This window comes from Limulus polyphemus, unplaced genomic scaffold (genome assembly GCF_000517525.1).
Source record: "Limulus polyphemus unplaced genomic scaffold, Limulus_polyphemus-2.1.2 Scaffold3230, whole genome shotgun sequence".
NCBI lineage: Eukaryota > Metazoa > Arthropoda > Merostomata > Xiphosura > Limulidae > Limulus > Limulus polyphemus.
Genome location: NW_013668840.1, coordinates 33,695 through 55,993, shown reverse-complemented (window position 1 = coordinate 55,993; position 22,299 = coordinate 33,695). Strand labels below are relative to the sequence as shown.

Genomic DNA, 22,299 nt, shown 5'->3' with positions numbered 1-22,299 from the left:
GCTTTGGTATTGAGTAAAAGGCCTCGTCGGCACTGGATATAGCAGATACAATGTGGTTGACGTACTGTTAAACATTTTTCTTTAATTACACGTATAAGTTCTTACTGAAATCCAGTCTCTACAAATATGGTATTTTCTTGCAGCATAATTGAATCAGCACGTTAACAAGATGGCTTGCTGAGTTCACACTGGCATTTTTCTCGACTCTTCGGATGTTTAACTTATCATTAAGGATTTAATCTACAACTATAATATAAATCTGTTGGGAAATCTTTTGTGACATGCTCTGTACCACTTTTAAAATAGTATATCACTGGTATGATAGGAATAAATTACCCGTATTTTTGCAAACAATTAATTAAGGAGAAATATTATTCCACGAATTTTATGGCACACTCCAATTTATTACAATACAGATACTGCTCGTACGACTTTGAATTGTTGGTTTCCACTCGGCTACATGCTTTGAAGAAGCTTGTGAACTCGAATCTTGTATCGCTTTTTGCAAATCTAAGTCTATGCGAATTATTTAGTTTATACGTCCAAAGAAGGTTCTTATTTTAGCTTCGTTGTATTTTTGGGTTACTTCCAGTGACAACCTATTTATCTTTCTTCAGAACCTTTGGTATGTGACTAATTGCTGATCGCGGAGTGGTCTCTCTTTTTTTTTTTTTGTTGTTGCTGGAATCACGACTTTCGTTGATTTTACCGATATTATTCAATACAAGATATCCCTTGTTTCAAAATGCTAAAGTTTCTCGCTTTGCAAAACTTTTATAATTATGGAAAAGGAGAATTTCATTACAAAAAGTTTTGCAATGTAACTTTTATAGAAGGGGTAAATTTTATATGCACTTACAATTACACATCAACTGAATTGCAAAAAAGAAGGTCAGAGCTTTTAATTTATGTTGTCACAAGCCACAGGGATGCCCAGGGGCAAGGCAATTGGATATGCAGATTGTTACCAACTATGTAGCATTTTATGCATTAGCCCGTTCGAAGGCGTTTCTGTTGTATTTTTTGTTGTGATATCCAGTTATAAACCCCAAAAGTTGAAATAATGAAACGGAATGCACTTTTTTCTTTCTTATACAAACTGCCAGATTAGTATTGTTTTATATAGAAATCATATTCATAAAACGCCTAAGTTGGCTAAACAAGAAACCCTTTTAGACCTAGTGAATTTTTTTTTTATCAATTTACATGTTTTATTACACTTAATAAACCTCACAAATACATTTATTGGCCCCGACTTTATATAAAAAATAATCAACACCTCACCACTACTACACACACACATTTCATCCTTAAAACTACATTCATTTAGCAAATACATTATTCACTGTTTAAAACTATTGTGCATAGTACTGATAAAATTGTTTGTAAGAAAAACTAGTGGTACAGCGGGATGTCTGAGGACTTACAACGCTAAAAACCGGGTTTCGATACCCGTGGTGGGCAGAGCACAGATAACCCATTGTGTAGTTTTGTGCTTAACTTCAAACAAACAAACAAAATATTTATTAATAAAAATACGTTTTACGCGTTGAACTGATCAGATAAAATAGTTAAAGTGGAGGCGACGTGCTACACACATTAATGAAAGAAAGAAAAACGCTTTCAGCTTAAATCAATAATCGCCTTTGTTTTACAGAACAGAAAGATGGCAGTTTAAACAAACTAAGAACGCTGTATGGAGTCAAAAATTAAATAGATATAAAGGAGAGGTTTAACGGGTTTTAAAACTTTTGCCAAATAACTAGCCTCAAAAATAGTTCAAAAACAAACTTACCTTTAAGTTGTCCGATTTGTAGTCACCAGTTTAAAGGTTTTTCTTCTTGTTTTTGTTTTTTCCTGGCAAAGTCTTCAATAATGTCTTCGAAATCAAACGAAGCAATATACTTGTTTTCAATAGCCAACAAAGCTAATGCATTTAGTTTTGCTTGTTTATTGTTGATCAGAGTTTTTTGTTTTTTTTCATGTTTCAATAAACAAAAAAATCTTTATCCAAACAGTTGGAAAGTGGTACAATCAAGTACATTATCAAGCAATGTCCACATTAGGAAATGTATCCTTCAGGCCCAGCTCTCTGAGCTTCTTGTACATCTCAATAGCAAATATCTCAGGATTTCGAAACAGCGAGCTGAAGCTGCAACACTCATCAGGAAGTCCTTCTTCTAAATCTTGTGGATAGTGTTCTTTTAACTTTTTAATTTTCCGCAGCCCTACGTATCTCACATATATCCAGTGGTGTAATGGTGTGGGGACGTATTCCCTTACCTTTTTTTTTTTGGCCGGAACTCAGTTACCTCACTATTTCTAACAAATCCAACCTTACAAATTTCAAACTTCGTGAAGTTTTGCCCACCTTTAGAGGAAAGAATCATTAACCCTTACATCCAGGTTGTAGGCAAGTTATCAAAGTATAATGGAAGAAAATATTGCAAAATGCAAAATAAAATATGTAGTTCTGTTAGTATTGATCAGAAAGTTCAAAACAACTTATTGTCAGAGTTTATACTTCTCGCCTTTTCACACTTATTTTCTGTAGTTATTATATTGTTAGCAACTGACTTAGAAACTAGAAGAAACAAAATGAATAGTACTGTCGGGACTTTTGAGTATGAACCACAAAATTCTAAAGAAAATCTCCTGAGAATTTTTAATTACAATCTTTTCACACCTATTTCATATGTTTATTTTACTGTTAGCAGCTGAAGTAGAAACCTTTCGAAAACAAAGCAATGAATCGCCACTCTAGGCATTAGACTTTTCCCGGCTTCGAAACCACAGTTAGGTAGAGTTTATCGGCTTCTTTGTAGTACAGGAATTGCAACAAGCATTGTATAAAGTACTATATAAAAGTGAGAGAAAATATTTACGATATAGCTGTATACAAAGTTTGATCCAATAAACTTGTTAGGTATTTGAATGTTAGTTACCTCCCGGGATTTAGTGATATAGGTGTAAAAGTGTGTAAGAGCTTATGAACATTCTGTTTCTTATTTAACCATACTTACACAGTAACCAATAAATGTTTAGTTTTCAGTAATATAAATACGGCCCGTTTTGGTTTAACTAGATAGCATAGCATGTTTCGACAATAAACTCTTGTCCCAGAAGTTTGACATCTGGAGTTGCTGACTCCCAGAATATTCTTTTCCTAGTTTTACTTCTTTGTGAGTTTACTCTGTACTCTTCAGTATCTGAAAGTTTTTGTTTTGTTTTTTGGATCCGTTTCGTAGGCTTGAAAGCCATTTTTGATCTGTACGATAAAATCAAGAAGTGAGTTGTACAGAACCGAAGCTGTGCACAGATTTATTTGCTCCTCTTGTAGAGCTTTACTAGTAACGTTTATATTTCCAAGAATGACATCCCACACAACAATCATGACTGCAGTGTCTTGAGAGTCTACTGCAACTCTTAATTGACAAGCTTGGAGCTGAGCTGCTTTAGTTTACATTATCAACCAATATCTCAGTCAGACTCAGAGCATTCTCAATGGCTTCGTAGCCAAATCGTAAAGCCTGAGTTGCATCAGCTCTCGCAGATCACCTCGTGGCGGCCATACTCTTCAGTGTGAGGCTCTTATTGTACATATGAAGATGTGATGTGGAAATTTCCCAATGATGGGTTGAAGCGGAAAAAAAGGTACATATTTTGAATAAAGCCAAATGGCTTCCAAAGAGCATTCTGCACCACGCGAACCAACCAAAATCAACGAATGCACAGAGCATAAAATAAAGACAGAAAGAGGGTTTTTGTTTTTAATCCTTGCCTAAAGTCCTGAATATTTACCAAACATATTGGTTGCATTGGCATAGCTTTAACTGCGACATTGCCCTATATCATTGTCAAATTCTTGTAGAAACGATGTAACGATTCCCGCCAGATGATCATTAATGTGGCCATGAATATATAAATTTCAGAAACCACTCTACTGGCTTGCTGTTGTGCTGCACGTGTCAGATTATCAAGGTAAGCTGGTGTGTGTGAGCTAAATCAGGTCTATAGACCATCCTAAATAATCGAATATTTGCTAGTCTTAATTTCAAAGACAATATAATTTTGAACTTTATCAGACTTCAATTGCATGAATTCGTCACAAATGGAAGAAGAAATTAACTGGTAATTCCTTTGCCAATACTTTCATATTTTGCAAAATGTTTCGACAGAAGCGGATCAAAGCAACTGATAAATTCTAGGTATCCCAAAAAGTTACCGTTATGTAATGATGATAAAAATTCATTCTCACCTCAAAAAGGCAGATCCCGTGCAGCTAGAAACTGATCTTTACCAACGATACATTTCAAAACATTTTTCCACTGTATTAGCTCTGCATTGAACTGACTAACTAAATGTGCATTAGTATCTGTACGTGAATCGAGACAAAGCAAAGTATTGATGCGATTTGGTCATTTGAACGTTTTGAGACTTGATGTGATCTCACAAGAAAGAGTAATTTAAAAAAAAAATAGTTTCTCTCGTTGAATTGTACAACATGTCAAAACCACGGAACCCCAACAATTATTTGTTTGTTTGATATTAAGCACAAAGCTATACAATAGACTGTTTGTGCTGTGCCCATCACAGTTATCCCGCAATGTAAACAAACACTTTTTTTTATTCTGGTAAAAATTAACTAACTGTAATTTGACAAGTTACTAAATCGGACCCCCACCCCAGTAGACAGTACAATGTACCTTATCAACTACAATATGCAAAACTGCCAACTGAATTTTTTTGACTTAAACGTTTTGAAGAGGTTCTTTGTAAGAAATTGTTTATGCACAAATATTGTGAATGTCAGAATAAATTAAGGGAGAATGAATCAAACGACATCCCACACCAATCCAGAGTGAGTATTACTTTTTTAAGGGTCAATGCATAAAGAACATTTAAACAATCGGAAAAAAATAACAATATGTATAAAAGAAGCACCAATGTTAGTTAGATGTTAAGCACAAAACTACACAATGGACTATCTGTGCTTTGACCACCGGTAAGAAAACTCGATTTTTAGCGTTATAAGCTGTCAGACTTACCGCTAAGTCAATAGGGGGGTACGAACCAATATTTTCAAGCCAAACAGACTGTAGTGAAATACACACAATCTCAACTACAAAACTACTCGAATTAACAAGAAGACAGTAAGAGTGGAATAATTTCCAAGATTAAACATAAAAGGCACAAGCAGCTGTACTAGTCGTTGGGTCACAAGATCCACCTGCATAAATACTGACAGAAATTTTAAAGGTGTCTATGTAAACCAAACAATAGGAAAGACAATTCACATTATGAAGATTTTCAGAAGGTGAGAAGTCAACAAAAACATCTGAAAAGAGTCAATGAGAAGGAAAGTAACAAATCACTCTAGGGTTCTACGAAAGTTAAAAATAAGGGTCCTTGAAAATAGAAGTGAGAATTTCTTTGCATGTCATAGAAAGTTTGTTTGTTTGTGATTGAGCACAAAGTTAAACAATTGGCTATCTGGTTGTACCTACCATGGGTATCGAAACCCTGTTTTTAGCGTTATAAGCTTCAGACGTATTGCTGTGTCACTGAAAAGCATCACAAAGGAAGGAAAAAACAGAATCCTACTTGTAGCGTTCCAACTAGTACGAGTTATTAATAATTGCCTTAATACCCTCACCAGTATATTGTAAAGCGTTAATGTAAAGCGTTCCTGCTAGTGAAAAGCCAAAGTGGTCTCAGAAGTCATAAACTGTATAGATGAAAAAGGAGTGCAATGCATTGCAACTAAATAAACTTGAGAAACTGAGTGTTGAACAATATCGAGTTTGTAGAGTACATAAGCAGAAACCTAATGTTATTCAAAACGCAGTCATAATGAAGTTTAGAGTAGATAAGAGCGCTATACATAAGCAGAAGAGTTTGTCGATCAGCATCTTAAGAAGTACTAGACACAGTTCGAAGTAGATAAGTCATTTTTGACAATCGGCAACCAAATTAGATATATGAGCCCTCAATTCCATTTTCTGTTCAGCAGCAAGCTCAAATACCGATATTCTAAATTCACAGAGATTTCAATTCCACTCATCTGAAGAGGAAGAAAAGAGCTGATTTTTCTGTTTGAGAAGACCATGTATTTACATTTTAAGAGTGCAAACAAAACTCTCAAGTAGCAGCTCAAGTTTGAAGAAGGTCAAAAATGATTTGTACAAGAATTTCGCAAGAAAATGACATTTCGACCTCATCTCTAAATAGAGATACCACCAATATAAAACCACACAAGTAATAACATTTCAGACGTTCTACCATACCACAAAGCATGATATTAAACAAAGTTGGACAGAACTGGAATCCTGAGGAACTTTAGAAAGTCATTTAAGTAGAGTACGTATTGTAAATTTTGAGATAGTTATGAAACCATCTCCAAATAATTGACTTTTACTGAACCAATGAAAATAAAGATTTTATTGAATATGTACCATTTGTTCCACGACTAACATCCTGTCAACAAAAAACGTTAATCCATGATTGTGTGATTAATTATTTTTCAAGTGATATTATGATCTCAGATTACAGAGAAATTACAATCTGACGATTGAAATGCTGGAAATTTGATAATGAAAAGCAAAGTTTTTGTAGGCTGTAAGCTTATAATCGCATTATTTTAAACCATTTAATCTTTTATAGGCTATATTTTTGTGAAACACCAAATTGTTGAAATAAATTAAGGTATAAACTTACTCCTTTACAAAGGTTGTATCGTAAAAACAACTATTATACAGTATTGCTACTTTCAACCTAGACGGTATCTGACACATCATATAGGCTAAACAGCCTGGTCAGAAACCACCTGAGGTTCAGACATAGACGTTCCTTAAGTTAGAACTGTATGCTACAAAAACGCGCTCCAAACTTTGAAACAGCGGATGCGCTGTAAGAGGAACGGTTAAATATTAGTATTCGGTCAGACAAGAGTAACTCAAGACGGTAGTGGGTACTTGTTGATTAGTTTCTTACTATCGCACGAGTTAAGTATTAGGGATGGCTCAGGCGGGTAGTTCTTGTGTAGCTTTGTGCGAAAATTCTGAAACAAACGAACGAAATGTTCTCATGATATTCTCAAGGTAAGAAAATCCGTTTCGTTCTTTTGATGATTATTTCATAGTAAGCTTTTATAAGCTACACAGATACTAATAAAACTGACAATATATCAAACTTAATTGAAGTACACTTGTGCTATTATTTAGAATTTACAGCCCATTTATAATAGCAGCTTTTCTGACTATCTTTTTCATCATACCGAAATAACTACCTTACAAAATATTCTAATAAACAACGGTTATTCTTTCATTTTATCCAAACCCTAACACACAAGTTCATTTCTAACAAAACTGAATCTCCAAAGAAACCATATACTGTAGAAAAAAAATTCCTTTTTTTAAGGAAAGATATATATTAAAGTCACAAATTAAAAAAATAATTAAAACTTTTTATCCATATGATAAACTACAAATGGTATTTCAATCATTCTTCAGGATTCAAAATATATTCAGATCTAAAAACCTGACCTGATATGCCCTGGAGGCTAGGGAGCTCGACTTGCAATCTGCAGGTCACGGGATCGAAACCTGACACCGAGCATATTTGCCCTTTCAATTCTAGGGACTTTGGATGTAACACGGGTGAGATTATCACAGAATATTAATCAATTTTCTAGGCCAAGAAGTCGACTATGGACCAAATTTTTGTGGTGAGGTATGTTTTAAAGAAAATGTTGGAGAATGATAAGAAAAACTGATAGCAATTCATTGATTTCAAGCAGATCTATAACTGTATACATAGACCAATTTTGTGGAAGATCACGAAAAAATTGGGCATTTTAGATAAACTTATGCAAATGGTTAAAGTGTGTAATGAGGGAAGTGAATGTTTGGTGCAGGTCGGAAAAATTCAAACATAGTCTTTCAAGTGGTCTAAAACATGGATGCCTCCTGTTACCATTGTTGTTCAATATTGCACTTAGGAAAGATAGGAGACCATTAGGAAGACCGAGAAAAAGTTGGCGAGATAATGTTACAGAGGACGCCTTTAATGTTGGTATAAAAGATAAAGAATGATCAGAGGTTGCATAGGACAAGTAGTGATGAAGAGACTTCGTGAGAGCGGCCAAGGGTCGACAGGACCGGTTGCTATAGGAGTGAGTGTAACTGTATAAATTTAGAAATATTCGTATCACATATCTTACCTTGTTTAATTAATATAGCTTGTTGATGATGGAATATGTGCATTCCGAAACATTTAAGTATTAAATGTAATATCTAATTAAATTTTTGATAATCTACTTTCTCACTGACTGAAAAAAATTGCCGCTGTATGTAATATTTTTTATGGAATTATAACCACTGATAATGAAATCATTGTGACCAAGGTATTCTTAAAGCCGGGTAGATGAAAGAGTGTTTTGGGAATGTTATATCTAAATTACTAGTTCTTTTTAAAGCATTTTTGGGTTACTGTTATGGAGTGCAACGAGTCACAATTTTCTGAATTCAAAATTGAATCCTCAACTTTCTCAAAATTATAAAAAATAAAGCTAAGGTGAAAATTATATATATATATATACATGTTTCACAAATCTGGTAATAACAAATGATTTTACAAATCACTCTTTCATGGCAATAATGTTTTTACGACGAAATTTAAGAAGTTTTATTTGCAATACGGTCCCTTGTTTATTTATTTATTGATTCTTTAATGACAATAACCTGTAGGAGTACGTCGACATTTTTGTTTTGTGTACAGATAATTTTTAATCTAGAATAAACTGTACTTGATGTAGTGTGCTTTAAAAAGTTTAATGTTATGGTTAAAGTCGTTAGGCTTAAAACGTAAATAATTCAAAGCTATTCTTTAAAATTTGGCGAACCCAAGCATTTCCATTTTAGAAAGATATTTGTTCTTTATACAATTACAAGATGATATTGATAGGTTTATTTAGTAAAACTAAATCATACCGACAGCAGTAATACTGTGTAAGTATTAAGTTACATCTTATAAAATGAAAATCAGTTTCGAAATGACACTTGCAGTAATTTTGAAAAATTCGGATGTTGCTTGTTTTATGTTTAATTTAACCAGTTCTGGCTATAACTAGAACAGTATAAGAAGTCAATTATTCGTAAATTGAGGTGAAACGTCAATGTGCTGTAGTCTGTACTGTTACTGTTAGTCTACTAGTACTAATGCTCACGATATTATATTTACAATGTGTAGTACTATCCCTAATGTAATAAATAATGTGGATAGAAAACTAAAACCTTGTTAGATTAGTTAGAAACGTATCTTAGGCCTACATAATTGTACTCGTTCTAGCCCAGTATTCAAGTTCCAGATTTGCTTTTTTAATTAGTTTCAGAAACTGTGTATACAAAAACATACTGAATAAAACGACGAAATTAAATGTTTAAGCAGGCCTTACTTATTCAAGATAAAGCCTGAATTTTATTTTTGGGAGAGCCCACATTTTAATAACCAATTTTGGTCTTCTCGTACTGCATCATAGACACTAGAATATTAATATTAGTAATGTTAATAGTATTACTAGTACTACTATTACTGGAATATTCTGTTTGATTATAAGATTCTAAGAAAATGTTTGGGTCTTGTAATTAAGGACTAAATAACGTATGAATGTTAATTTGCAATTTAAATTTGAATGTTCTTAGGAAAATAATTTTACTAATAATGAATGGAGAATTAGTGTATTATTTGATGGAGGGTTAATTTAAATTTGAATGTTCTTAGGAAAATAATTTTACTAATAATGAATGGAGAATTAGTGTATTATTTGATGGAGGGTTAATAAGAACGTACAATAGATTAATATAGCAAGAAGTGATTTGACTCATTAAGTCACCCCTCCATCAACAACAACAACAAAAAATCTTAAAAACCAAATTAATATAAAATATTGCATTCTACATTCATATTCAAATCCGGCAGATGTTTTGAATTATTTAACAACATTACTGTATTATCAGCTAATAAATTCCAAATTATAATATTAACATAGAAGCAATTTTTCTAAAAAACAAGTTGGAATTAAGCTTCTAAAGCAAACTTATATTTATTCAACTTACAAATTCACAATCCACCTTTTAATTTTTTGCTATTCATTTAGTGAAACATACCAGTCATTATACCAAAGACAAATTATCCAAAGGCCAAACAATTTTAAATACTTAAAATAATTTGGTTTGCCTGTAGAATTTTGCATCCGAGTGGTGTAGGAAGGAGTTGCAAAATGGGAGTACTTGGCTAGACATGCAGATTTTACAATGAGAGATTGAAAGTATAAGGAGCTGCTAAAAGCAGCTCCATCTAGGATGGTCTGGGAGCATGTCCTCCCATTAAATTAATAATATAATTTACAATTGCTTTAAAAGTCAAATATGTTAAAGTGCAGCACCTCTCTTCTGAAGCCTATGCATCCCATACTTTGTAAAAAGTTGAGTTTAAAGTATCTGAGGAAGCAGATAAATCTGAAAGATTTCACTATTGTTACCTTTTTTTCTGAGCATAAAGAATTTTCTTACCAATTACATATAACTATAATTAATGTGGCTTAAGATATTAAAAGGTGGAAAGGTAGCAGTAGATGATGGAATTCTCCCTGACCTGTTAAAAAAGTGTAATTGATATACTTGCTGATTCTCTGACTGATATTTTTATGATAGTAACATCTATTTTGAAGTGCCTAACCCGGTTAAAAATTACCAAAATTATTCTTGTCTATAAGGATAGAATGTTACTCTCTAATTATAAATTCATCTGCTCGTTACGTTAGCTTTTCAAAAATTATAGCAAAATCATTGAGTAAATTAACATAGGAAAGTAAATTGTAACCTTTTCGGTTTGGATTTCAACATAAAGATTCTACTGAATTGACAGTTACAAAATCAATTTACAACAGGATAGACAATAAATTTATTCTTACTTTATTTTTGAATTAAATTAACAACTTTTGGTATTATTCACCGTAAAATGTAATATGTTTAAAAACTATCATCTAAAAGAGATTTGCATGATAATATGTGATGTTACTTATATGAATGTAAATTTTGATAATGAAATTATTTTTTGTAATTTATGTGGGCCTTTATTCTTGTTCTTTTTTAATGATTTTTACTTCATTTTAATGTGCTTAACATTATTGTGTTTACCAATTTAACTAACGTGTTTTATTTCATATGAAGATATTAGTGTATGAGAAATCAAGGTAAATAACTGAATTATTAACAGATTTATATGGTCATAAAGATAAGACAAAAGAAAAATATGTGGTTGCTGAAAAGTGCCAAAAGTGGCCAGGAGATTAGAGCCTCAGTTACCATATTATTTAACTGATAAAGTGAAACATTAACCCAGAAAGAATATTTCTTTAACATAAAAGGAAAAACAAAACTGTGCTTTATTAGAATTTTGAACTGTACTCTACTAAATACATTACCTCACTCATTAATATTGAAAGTGTGTAATAATTGTGTATTACCTAATTATATGAAGATGCATTAATTCTTTAGAAAAGTGGAGTAATAATTATTTGTGATGCAGTATATTATGGACACATGTTGGAATTATATATTGATTATAAATATTTCAACTAATTTATTGCATCCAATGAAGTCATCAAAATATCTTTGAAAATGACCTACTACCACCACAATTTTTAACTGCTTTTCAACATCATTTATATCATGAAGAAGGTTGTTTAATTTTATATTTCCAGGTCCAAATAAATTAAATAGTTATCAGAATCAGTGAAAATTATTAAGTATAAGTTAAAAGAAATATAATGAAACAGTACTAAATATATACATTAGTTTATTATTATCTATAGGTAAAGAGCTTAAAGGCATAAGGAAATTTATATGTATCAATTATGAGGAAGAATACACTGCTTTCTGATTTGATTTCAGCTAATTGTTAAGCCTGTCGTAAGTAAACTGTTTTAAACATGGTATCACTTCGGTAGCTAACCTCTGCACTGTTTCTATCAAATTTATATTTTTCAGATTTATTATTGCTGGCTGTAATGATGAAGAAAAGAAGTATTGAAGGTAAAGTTCTCATTGAGAAAAAAATCTTAGAGAATGATTTTGTCAGAAGACTGTTTGGAAGATGTAAAAATACTAGTGAGATACACACAGTTTTAAAAATTGTACAGAAAGTGTAAAGCTTTCATGTTTACTCTCATTTAAATGTTGAATGAAGCAGAATATTTAGTAGGAATTTTAGTATATTTTATCAGTATAAGTAGAAACTGTTGTGTTTGAGAATTATAGAAATTTGTTATACGTGTACGCATGCAAAAACTACATACACAATTAGATAGTATACAAGACTGTAAGTAAAACTTTTTACATGAATATAACCTGTATTAATTTTAGCAATTACATAGACTTCCTGTGTGCTAAAACCATGAGAATTTAACCTTAAACCAAGCCAGCGTATCAAGAGTGATGATGAATTATCATGACCAAAGACTGCTATCTCCTCATCAGTTTGGTGTGGATGATAAACAAATTGATTTTTGAAGGTAAGACTTGGATTCTGTTATTTATATCTTGTAAATGACGTACATAAAGAAAACAATAATAAATAATACATATTTTGCCCCAAAATGAACTTTTTCTCACTGAGTTTCAGTTTGTTTGGCTTTTACTGAAATGGTTACTGTCAGATAAGGAAATTTGCTTTAGGCAGCAAAAGAATAAATTAATTTGAAAGAACAAAAGACTAATGTAATAAGTATGATATTGTGTTTCTTTTGTAAATTTTTTGGGGTAATTGTAAACCACTTTAATATACTGACCACCATTAGTTTAACTATTTTAATTTTAAGCTATTATTATCTGTAATATGACATTAGGTTAGATAATATAAGGAGGAATAGTATATACTTATTTTTTTTAGTGAATTGAAACCTTGAATTTCGTCTAAATTGTCAAATTTTGAGAGGGTGCTAAGCATATTTAAATAGAATTTAATAAAAAGAAATGAATGATTTGTACTTATAGCTAATCAAAATGATATTATATCACTCTATGACTATAAAATGACAAGAAAAAATGTAAGTTTTGAAGTTTTATATGGTTTCTTTTCAAAAAATGAAATAAAAAACATACTAATTAATGTAATGTATGAATGTAGTTTTTTGTGCAGTAAACTATAGGCTCTTCAGTTCTGCATGGGAGAATGAACACAAGAGATACAGTAGGCCTCCATAATATAGTGGTGAAATGTAGGTTTTCATGTAAAGGACTTAACATCAAATCCTAAAAAGCACTGTATAATTTGTCAGTCAGTTTACAGTGAGAATGATTTCCCATACTTTGTGTTTATTTTATTGCCGATATAGGCTTTTCTTTGTTTCAAACTGGCAAATAGGCACATATATGTAAATGTTATACGTTTTAGTGAATAGTATGCACATTTGGTATGCACAGTTTGAATTTCAACTGCAGTTTTTATGTAAAAAAATGCATAATTACATGGATCTTACGTGGAGTACTGTCTCTGTGCAACAGTCTGTACTTGTGCTTGACAATTTAATCCAGTAAATTATATATAAATTGCTCAGCTAATTTTTGTTGAGTATAGCTACTTGAATTCAACAAATTATACATCAGTAGTCCACAACAGCCATTCTTCTTTGCAGTTGGTCCACACTGTGAGCAGATATTCTGTATGTAATACTCAAGAATGAGTAGAACTCTTATGAGGAATGATGTACTCCACAAGCATAGGTCCAGCCCTTGTCTTTGTTGTTGTCGTCTGGAATGGCCCAGTGTGGAAAATAACTGAGGACTACTATCATAGATGTTTATATAACTTTTTTCTTTCCACTTGTCTCTTTCAAATGATGGGTGGATCTGCAAATTAAATTTTGTTGCACCCATTTGAAATATTGCTTGTAGATGTTTATAATTTGTCTAAATCCATGCACAAGATTTTAGATGGATCTTCATGGTATTTTAACATAAGATATGGACAACAAGGGACTGTTTTGCCCTTCAAGGCTGGCTTTGCACACCTACCCTTGTTAGAAGTAAAAACTTAAACCAACTCTCTGTTTCTCAGGAAGCCATTGATTTTTCTATCAAGCTCTTGTAAAGTGCTGGCCTTCACTACTGCTGAAAGCAAGCAACTTCTTTCAGAAGCCAATCATCCTATTAGTAAAATAAAACTATCTTAACCCTTTCTACATGGGATAAAGGCCATGCCATCATGTTTTTTGATTTGCATTCAAAATTTTATTGAACTACTATTTTATAAGTTTATGTCAATAAGTTTGGTATCAAACTGTAGATTATAATGCAAATTTTAATATTATACATTACTTAATTTCTTACTTTAAAAAAACACACCTAAATATAAATTTTTGTGTGCCATGTGGTATGTTGAATGTAGCACTGGTTCAAATTAGATGTTTGTGATGTCAAAATACTAAGTCTATAGTTTTGTACCAATTAGAAACTCAAATTACCGATATTAACAAACTAGGATATAAAATAAGAATCTCCTATCTTTTCTATTTGCTGAGATATCACACGTGTACTGAATCAAGCACAGTGGCCCCACTCACCTCTTTCCATTTTTGGATATGGTCCCTTATATACACTTACTTCAGTCTATGACATGTGAATAATTAATCAAAAGCTCAGAATGTCCCCTAGTGGCTTTCTCAGCCATTTTCGAGTATTACAACATCATCTCGATCTTTCGATACAAATCTTCAAGCTGGTAAGGTGAGTCTTTACTCTGCTTCAAATTTAATATTTTTTTTAGATGAAAATACAGCTTAATTACTAAGCTTGATAAATTATAATTGAATTCTATTGTATTAGTATAGTAATTTATGACTTTTAGTTATTCAAATGTATATATGAAACCTAAAAAAAATTTTCATATCGTCCATGTGTGAAATTTTTAAAGGCTTAGCAACCTACGTCAAGCAGAAACCAAGTACAAAGGTCATAACTAGAAGAGATAATTGTTTGCTTTATTTCTTTATCTACTGTTCTTTGTTTTAAGAAAAATAAGTTTAAGAGCTTATTTCTAAATAGCAATAATCTATATACATACATAATGTAATGTATAATAACTGAAATGTGACTGTATTTTACAAAATACTAGTCTACTAAAACACAGCCAAGACAGGTCACATTGTAAAGATTAAAGGTTAGTTTTATATCATTCAATAAGATAACATGAGAAAACATGTGATGCATCATTGTAACTTCTGTATTGTTAGCCAGGCATGGCTGAAAGGTCAATATAATATATATAAATGTATAATGTTATTAGATTTAAGCTATTTAGTCAAAACAATTATGTTTTTGTGTTATAATTTGTTATCATTCTAGAATGAAAGAGGCATAATTTATATTTATTTCCTAATTTTTTATGTTTGTTATGAGATTGGTCAGATCTATTGAACCCATACAGAGATTCATTACTGAAAATAACAGATAAAATATGAAGTTGTTTTCTTAAGAAACATTTGATAACTATCTGGACATTATAAAGATTTTGCATGTGAATTTTGATAATTTTCTGATGCATAAAAATATTTTCAATCTTAAAATGAAAATTACTTTGCATGTTAGATAGGCAACATGCAAAAAGGAAAAAAGGCATGAGAAAAACATTGCTTTACAAACCTTAAGACTTAATAAAAAAATTTTGGATTTTGCATGTGAACGCATTGTAAGGTTTTCTGATAATCTGCTAAATTTGTTTAACATGCGCTTACTATTTTAAAAGTTATAGCATGAAAACTATAACAAGCACAAAATGGTTACAAGGTCGATCCCAGGGAAAGAGCTTCTGCTGAAAGAGTTAATAACTAAGTTAACTAGTGATTATGATATTATAATTTTAGTTAATAATCATCTTTGTATCACAATTTTCAGATTTTGCCAAAGATGGAAATAGTGTATTCCGAAACATTTGAACCTTATAAATGTAATTTTTTGTGTTTTATTAACTGTCTGCATCTTTATTATTAGACTTCTGTTTTTCCATCATGAATCCATTGCTAGTAAACATGTTGATATGGAAGTACATGTTTTTCCCCATATAGATGGCAATGTATATTTGCTTCAAGGGTCGAGGTGATTCCAAAATTTGGAGTAGGAGCAATGGATGGTCTCTTCCTCTCCACCCACTGCAAGCATTGGCTTGGTTTTTCTTGTTACTCTTTGCAGTGGTTTACTTTGGTGTTTTGGTACCATCAATTCCTTGTGGAGTGTGGCAGATTATAGCTTATGTTGTATCCTTTGGTTGTTATTCATCCAATAAAGGTTTGTTTTGTATGCTTTTAAAAGACAAAAAATTTTTAATAACTGTTTATCACCATAGTTACTAAAATATCATTGAAATGAATGAATTATGAAAAAAGTAGTTAATGAACTATAAAAATATTTTAGTGAAGTTTAGTACGTAGAGAAACACAGCCTTCAAATCTATCACACATCCGGAAACTTAAATCCAGGAAATGATGCTAGAAGTTGGATAAGTATTATTACTTGGATTTTTAATTGACTTAATACTGTTTGAAAGTACATTACATTTTATTAGTTTATAAACATTCTTTATAAAAATGCACTAATTTGTTTTGCTGTCACTGAAGATTTCTGCAGTTCAAACTTAATATAGCATTTTTAAAACTAAATTAGTAATGTATAGATTGTGGTCTGTGCAAACCAGGCTTCATAACCCAAGTAACAAAGTGATAACTGTGACATTCAATGAACCTAGAAACTTAGCTGGTTAAAGCATATACTTGACATGCAGAGTCACAGGTTTGAATCCCACTTGGTCTCAGTTTTCACTTGTTCAGAAACATTGTACCTTGAGTAAACTGGCCTAGACAACCATTTATATATAGTTTAATTGTGATTATGAATGTTCTGAACTTCTATTCTATCTTATTCATGTTTCAGAAATTACAAACTTTTGAAATCAAGATTATAAAGAGATTAGACTAGTTTTCTTAACAGAGTGTCCAGATCCTGAGTATGATATACATTATTCATCTAGTAATTCATGTCATCAGTGTGAGCCTCAACCCTGCAGATCCCAATGTGCTTGCCAAAAATTGCAGTGGGCCATGTCCTACATTTGATCGCACCAAACATGTGCATGTAATAGAAAATCAGTTCTGTTACATATGTGAAGTGAAGGTGTAAGTTATATTTATTTTGTGTAGATTACTTTCTCTTTGAGCTTGAACATATTCTCATGTGTTCCTAACAGGTGTCGTAGAAAGACATTTGAATTTTTATGGCATTATATACAAGCTGGACACAATGTAGCCTTTTTTTACTTTTTAATGACACAATTAATAATTAACTTGCAAAAATAATTAATTTGTTATGATAAAATTCAATTTTTTTAAATTGAAGCTGTGTCTTGCAACTTCTAATAACGTTTCATGGGTTAGGAGTTTGGTGGCAACAGAACATTTCATGTCAGTAATATTATTGTACTTGATGTGCTTCAATTCTAGATGTTCTAAAGAAAAATGATTTGGCACTTTACAAATTATGCAGTTTATCTGGAATTATAAGAGGAATTTTATTAAGTTCAAAATGATTTAAGAACTGAATTTCAGTAGATGCATTTTGTAAAGTTTTGGTTGTATTATAGTATATTTTATTAAACATTGTGTATATGGAATGCTAATTTATGAAAGTATATTTAATGGATATATTTTAATTTTTGACCCAATAAAGTGGTATTTGCATAGTTACAAAAAAAGTACACATTTTAAACTAGAAGAGAATATGAACTCTTTTTCCATTACAAAAGAAAAATTTGAAAGACTTCAATAAACAAATCACATTTGTAATGATATTAAGTAACATTTTACTTTCTTTGTGAGTATTCTTTCTGTTATAAGAATGGTATTTTTTAATCACTGATGGATACATACCTGTGACATTTCTAGGGGGTTAAGATCCAAACACTGCAGTGCATGTAACAAGTGTGTGGCTGAGTTTGATCATCACTGCAAGTGGCTAAATAATTGTGTTGGAGGAAGAAACTACAAGTATGGTGTTTGAAGCACATGTTGCTTGCTTTTAGAATTTTTATTCTCTTATCATTATGTTTTTATTTTGGTAATACAATATGTAAAAACAATTCAATACTTTTAAAAAGTTAGTAACTAGATTTAGAATTTATATAATAGCTGTTGTGTAAAGTGTTGAAATTTGAATAAACTGCCTTGCACAATTAAGTTTTTTCATGCTGATTTCACCAGTTCAATTTTAGGTGTTTTTTTTTGTCAGGTTATTGCTTATCATAAGTGATTTGATATTCTGATGATTTTGATAGCAAAAATAATTGGTGGTAACTTTTTACTAAGGAAGTACTTGCACTTAAAAAATCAGCTTCTTATTATTATTGCTTATTCTTATTCTAAATTTGTCTTTGAAAAATAATGCCAAGCTTTGTTTCACCATGTTTCAAAGGCTGTATTTCAATTCCAAAAGTGTATAGATCCACAAGTTAATTCAAGTTTAGAATTAAATTAAGGTTGTAATATATACTTCGTAAAAGTAGATGCATTTATCAAAAGTTATTGTGAAAAAAAATACTGTTTAATCATACATTCATTCTGTAATAGAGATGTGTACAATAGTTTCACATAAAGGCTTCTAGGTACATAACTGTAGTTTAATACTATTTGTTCATATTTTGTATGAATAAAGATAATAAATGTAAGTTCAAGCATATTCTAGCATTTATCTGTGCATTGTTGTACCCGTGTTTATGATGCATGTTTTATTATACATTATATCTAGAGCTGTGCAGTTATTAAAATTTGGTAATTGATTAATTCATTACATTAAATTAATTGATTGTTCTCATTGTAAACTTGGCTAGTTGGAATAATTTAAAGTTATAATAATTGGAAACACTAACTATGATTAACCTTATGGATACAGGTAGGGTCCAAAAGTGTGCATGTCATGGCCTTTCTAGAGAGTTATATTCAAAATTCAGTTAAACACTTTATTATCAATGTATGTCAATAAGGTTGCCATGAAAGTGTAGGTTATAACCCAAATTTTTGTACTATCTTAAGTTTTAATGAGTTACTTTTAAAAGGAAATACTTAGATAAATTTTCAATCTCCTCTCTATGTCATGCGATGCCTCTCTGCTCTGAATTCTCCTTTTAAAAATTTCTTTGTTCTCTAATATGGGTTTCAGAACATCTACCAATTAGATACAGCCAACTACAGATATTGGAAAGTCAGAATTTAAAATAAGAAATTCCTACTCTTTTACTTTCTGAGATATCAATAACTTTGTTGCAGCCATCACAGAAGTTCTTACCAACTCTTCATTGTTTTGAAATCACTCATTTACTCATGCCTGTTTGTCAATGGTACATGTTTATAATGAATATAAAGGCCATTTTGTGAACTGCGTGATTATGATGACTGTGTATTTATCTTGGTAAAAACCATCATTTAGCAAACAGATTGTGATGTGTATAGGCTGAAGTCAAGTCTGTGTTCCAGTAAAGAATGAAATTTTTTAAACCTATTTTTAGGTTAGTTAAAAAGCCAGATAAATTATAGTAGTTTTATGGCATTTTATTTTACTCTATGAATTATTATTTGTTTTAAAATACACATTTGAAGGCTATATGAACTATTTTTTAGACAACCAATATGATTAGAAAAAATAAGGCTTGTGAAAGCAGGCACTCGAGTGCAAACTGGCCTAAAATCAAAGTAGGTTATAAATTTCTTGTTTTTTGTGTATGTTATGTATATGTTTTACTTATTGTTACATATTTGTTAATAAAAGTAACTAAACTGTAGCAATTAAAATGTTAAATAAAAAAAAACTTAAATAAAAAATATTTTTTTTGCCACCACCCCTCAAGCAAGTACAAGCAGTCAGACATGCATGATGTAATTTGATCCATTTGTTTACTCCACTGTACCACCTGATGATTTATGCTGTCATGGTAGTTAGACACAGTTCAAAGAGCAATAAAACAATAAAACTGAGTGAAAGCAGTTGTGAAAACTTAAGAGGCCTAAAGCTCTTAAGATAAGTAATTTTAATTGTCTGTTACAATTATAATGAAAGAAAAATGTATCTTTTAAATTTTATTTCATGCATTTCAATTTTTGCTACAGTTCGTGCTAGGGTTGAGAAAATAAGAGATAAGGTATAAAGTTCTACTTCAAAAAACTTGTGTTTATTTAGGAAGCTCTATAGATTATATAAAAGAAGTATGAAAAGTGTAAGGTCAAAAGAAGTATTTTTATTCTTAGCATGATAATCACCTTTCATTCTGACTGACTCAGTTAAAGCTTTGTAAATTCTCAGACAAATCTTTACTAAAAGTACAAAAAAAAGATTTTATATTTTACAAGATACTTCTAATATTCACTGTAAGCTTGCCAAATTTTGTGAAGATACACTTAATACATTCAGTTATAGTATATATAGTTTCATGGTTACATGGTCAGTCAAATGACTAAGCCTGTTACCACATTAAATGAGTTAATTGCCCATCTCTAATTATATCACAGTGGTAAATTAATAGAATTATTAGGTGTAAAAGCCATTCAACAATCTGTGTAATAGATTAACTGCACCATTTGTTGACATAATTTTATTAAGATGATGTACAAGAAGACTAGTTGACATATTTCAATAAAAATTACACAAACACTTTTTACTTACTACAAGGACATAACCTATTTAAGTATATTTACATAATTATAGCCACATCTAGACCAATGAGAAGAACGGTAAAAGTATAGACCCAACTTTCTTATGGAGTAACACAGTATTTTCACCCGGGAAAAAATTCAAATGTTTAATATACTGAAGTAGTATATTCAGAAATGTTTTTTTTTTTCAGATTTATTGAATTGTATGTTGGGGTTTGTGATAACATTAAATATCTTCTTGTGTTTTTCTCTAGGTTCTTCTTGCTGTGTGTTGGTTCAGCATTAGTAGGATGTTTCACAATATTTCTTGTGTGCTTAGTGTTAACAGTGGCATATTTTGATCCATATAGTTGGATCTACACCTTTGAAAAATGTAAGTGGGTTTTGTTTATTCAAAACCTTTTTCCCATTATTCTTCTTGTTTTTATAAAAAAAAACAAAAACAACAACAAGTTGGTACTTCTTTTGTTTAATTACACTTAACATTTTTCAGTCTAAGTCTCAATAGTTGGTCATTATTTGATCAGTGAATTAGCCAAGATTTTTCTTGAAATCAAGATTTGAACCATCAATTAACCAAGAATTAATGAAGCTTCAATAACAAATTCATATGTTGGACTCATTAAGTTTCATTTAGTCCATAGGCTGAGGGGGGGGGGGGTCTTGTGACACATTACTTTTTATATTTCATAAAGGTATTATGGGAGGATCTTAAAAATCCAGGATAGACATTTTGGAAAATGGCAATAAGGGAGAAATTCAAGATGGCTTCTGTGAGGGGAAAATATCCATAACTTGTGTTCTAGAGCACATAACACAATGATTTTGGTGTCCAGATATAGGTTTTAGGAGTCAAGGAAACCACTGACAACATTAGCAACAGAATCGGCCCTGACCCATTTGAGTTATTCAAGATGGCAGCCTCAAGGGGTAAATAGCCATATCTCATTTCCTAGAGCAGATAGCAAAATGATTTGATGTTGAGATATAGGTTTTGGGGGTCAAAGAGTATATTTCTGATGTATATACTACAATCAATCCTGAGCTTCCAAAGATATTTAGAATGGCTGTCATAATGAGAAAGTACTTCATGTATAGCAGGGTAGGTGCAACTATGAATTGCTTCAAATATTTGAAGATAGATTGAGAACACACTACACATCAAAAGCATTTATTAGCATTCAACCACAAAAGTGGATAAAAAGATTTATCTTTTACTAAACTTCATCATGCTTTATAGTGTTAGGTGACTTGAAGTTGACCTGTTTACTGCAGAAACATTACATGTACATATAACAAATTATACACACTTAGTGAACTATATAAATATGCATGTGCTGGAAAAATATGTCATATCCAATCATTTTATATCAGTCTCAGACTAGCAATCCAGTGCAAAGCATACAGCAACATCGAACATCAATGAAGCAGTCATGCTGATGGTTGCATTGTCAAAGGCACCCTTAAAACAACATTAGGATGGTTTCAAACTGTTCCATTTAATTGAAATCCTTTACACTTGTTGTAATTGCAGCATGGTATACCCTGAT

General features: G+C 31.2%; 1 protein-coding gene across 1 annotated transcript in view; it reads left to right on the top strand.

Annotated features, from left to right (window-relative positions):
• Nucleotides 1–8,742: 8,742 nt before the first annotated feature.
• Nucleotides 8,743–22,299, top strand: part of LOC106468940 (probable palmitoyltransferase ZDHHC11) — a 32,568-nt gene continuing 19,011 nt past the window's right edge. Inside the window, exons 1-7 of the mRNA XM_013929393.2 lie at nt 8,743–9,008; nt 12,051–12,095; nt 12,426–12,574; nt 16,124–16,312; nt 17,052–17,227; nt 17,993–18,094; nt 21,004–21,122. Coding sequence (XP_013784847.2) covers nt 16,124–16,312; nt 17,052–17,227; nt 17,993–18,094; nt 21,004–21,122 — 586 coding nt within the window. The 5' untranslated portion in view covers nt 8,743–9,008; nt 12,051–12,095; nt 12,426–12,574. The remainder of the gene's footprint in view (nt 9,009–12,050; nt 12,096–12,425; nt 12,575–16,123; nt 16,313–17,051; nt 17,228–17,992; nt 18,095–21,003; nt 21,123–22,299) is intronic.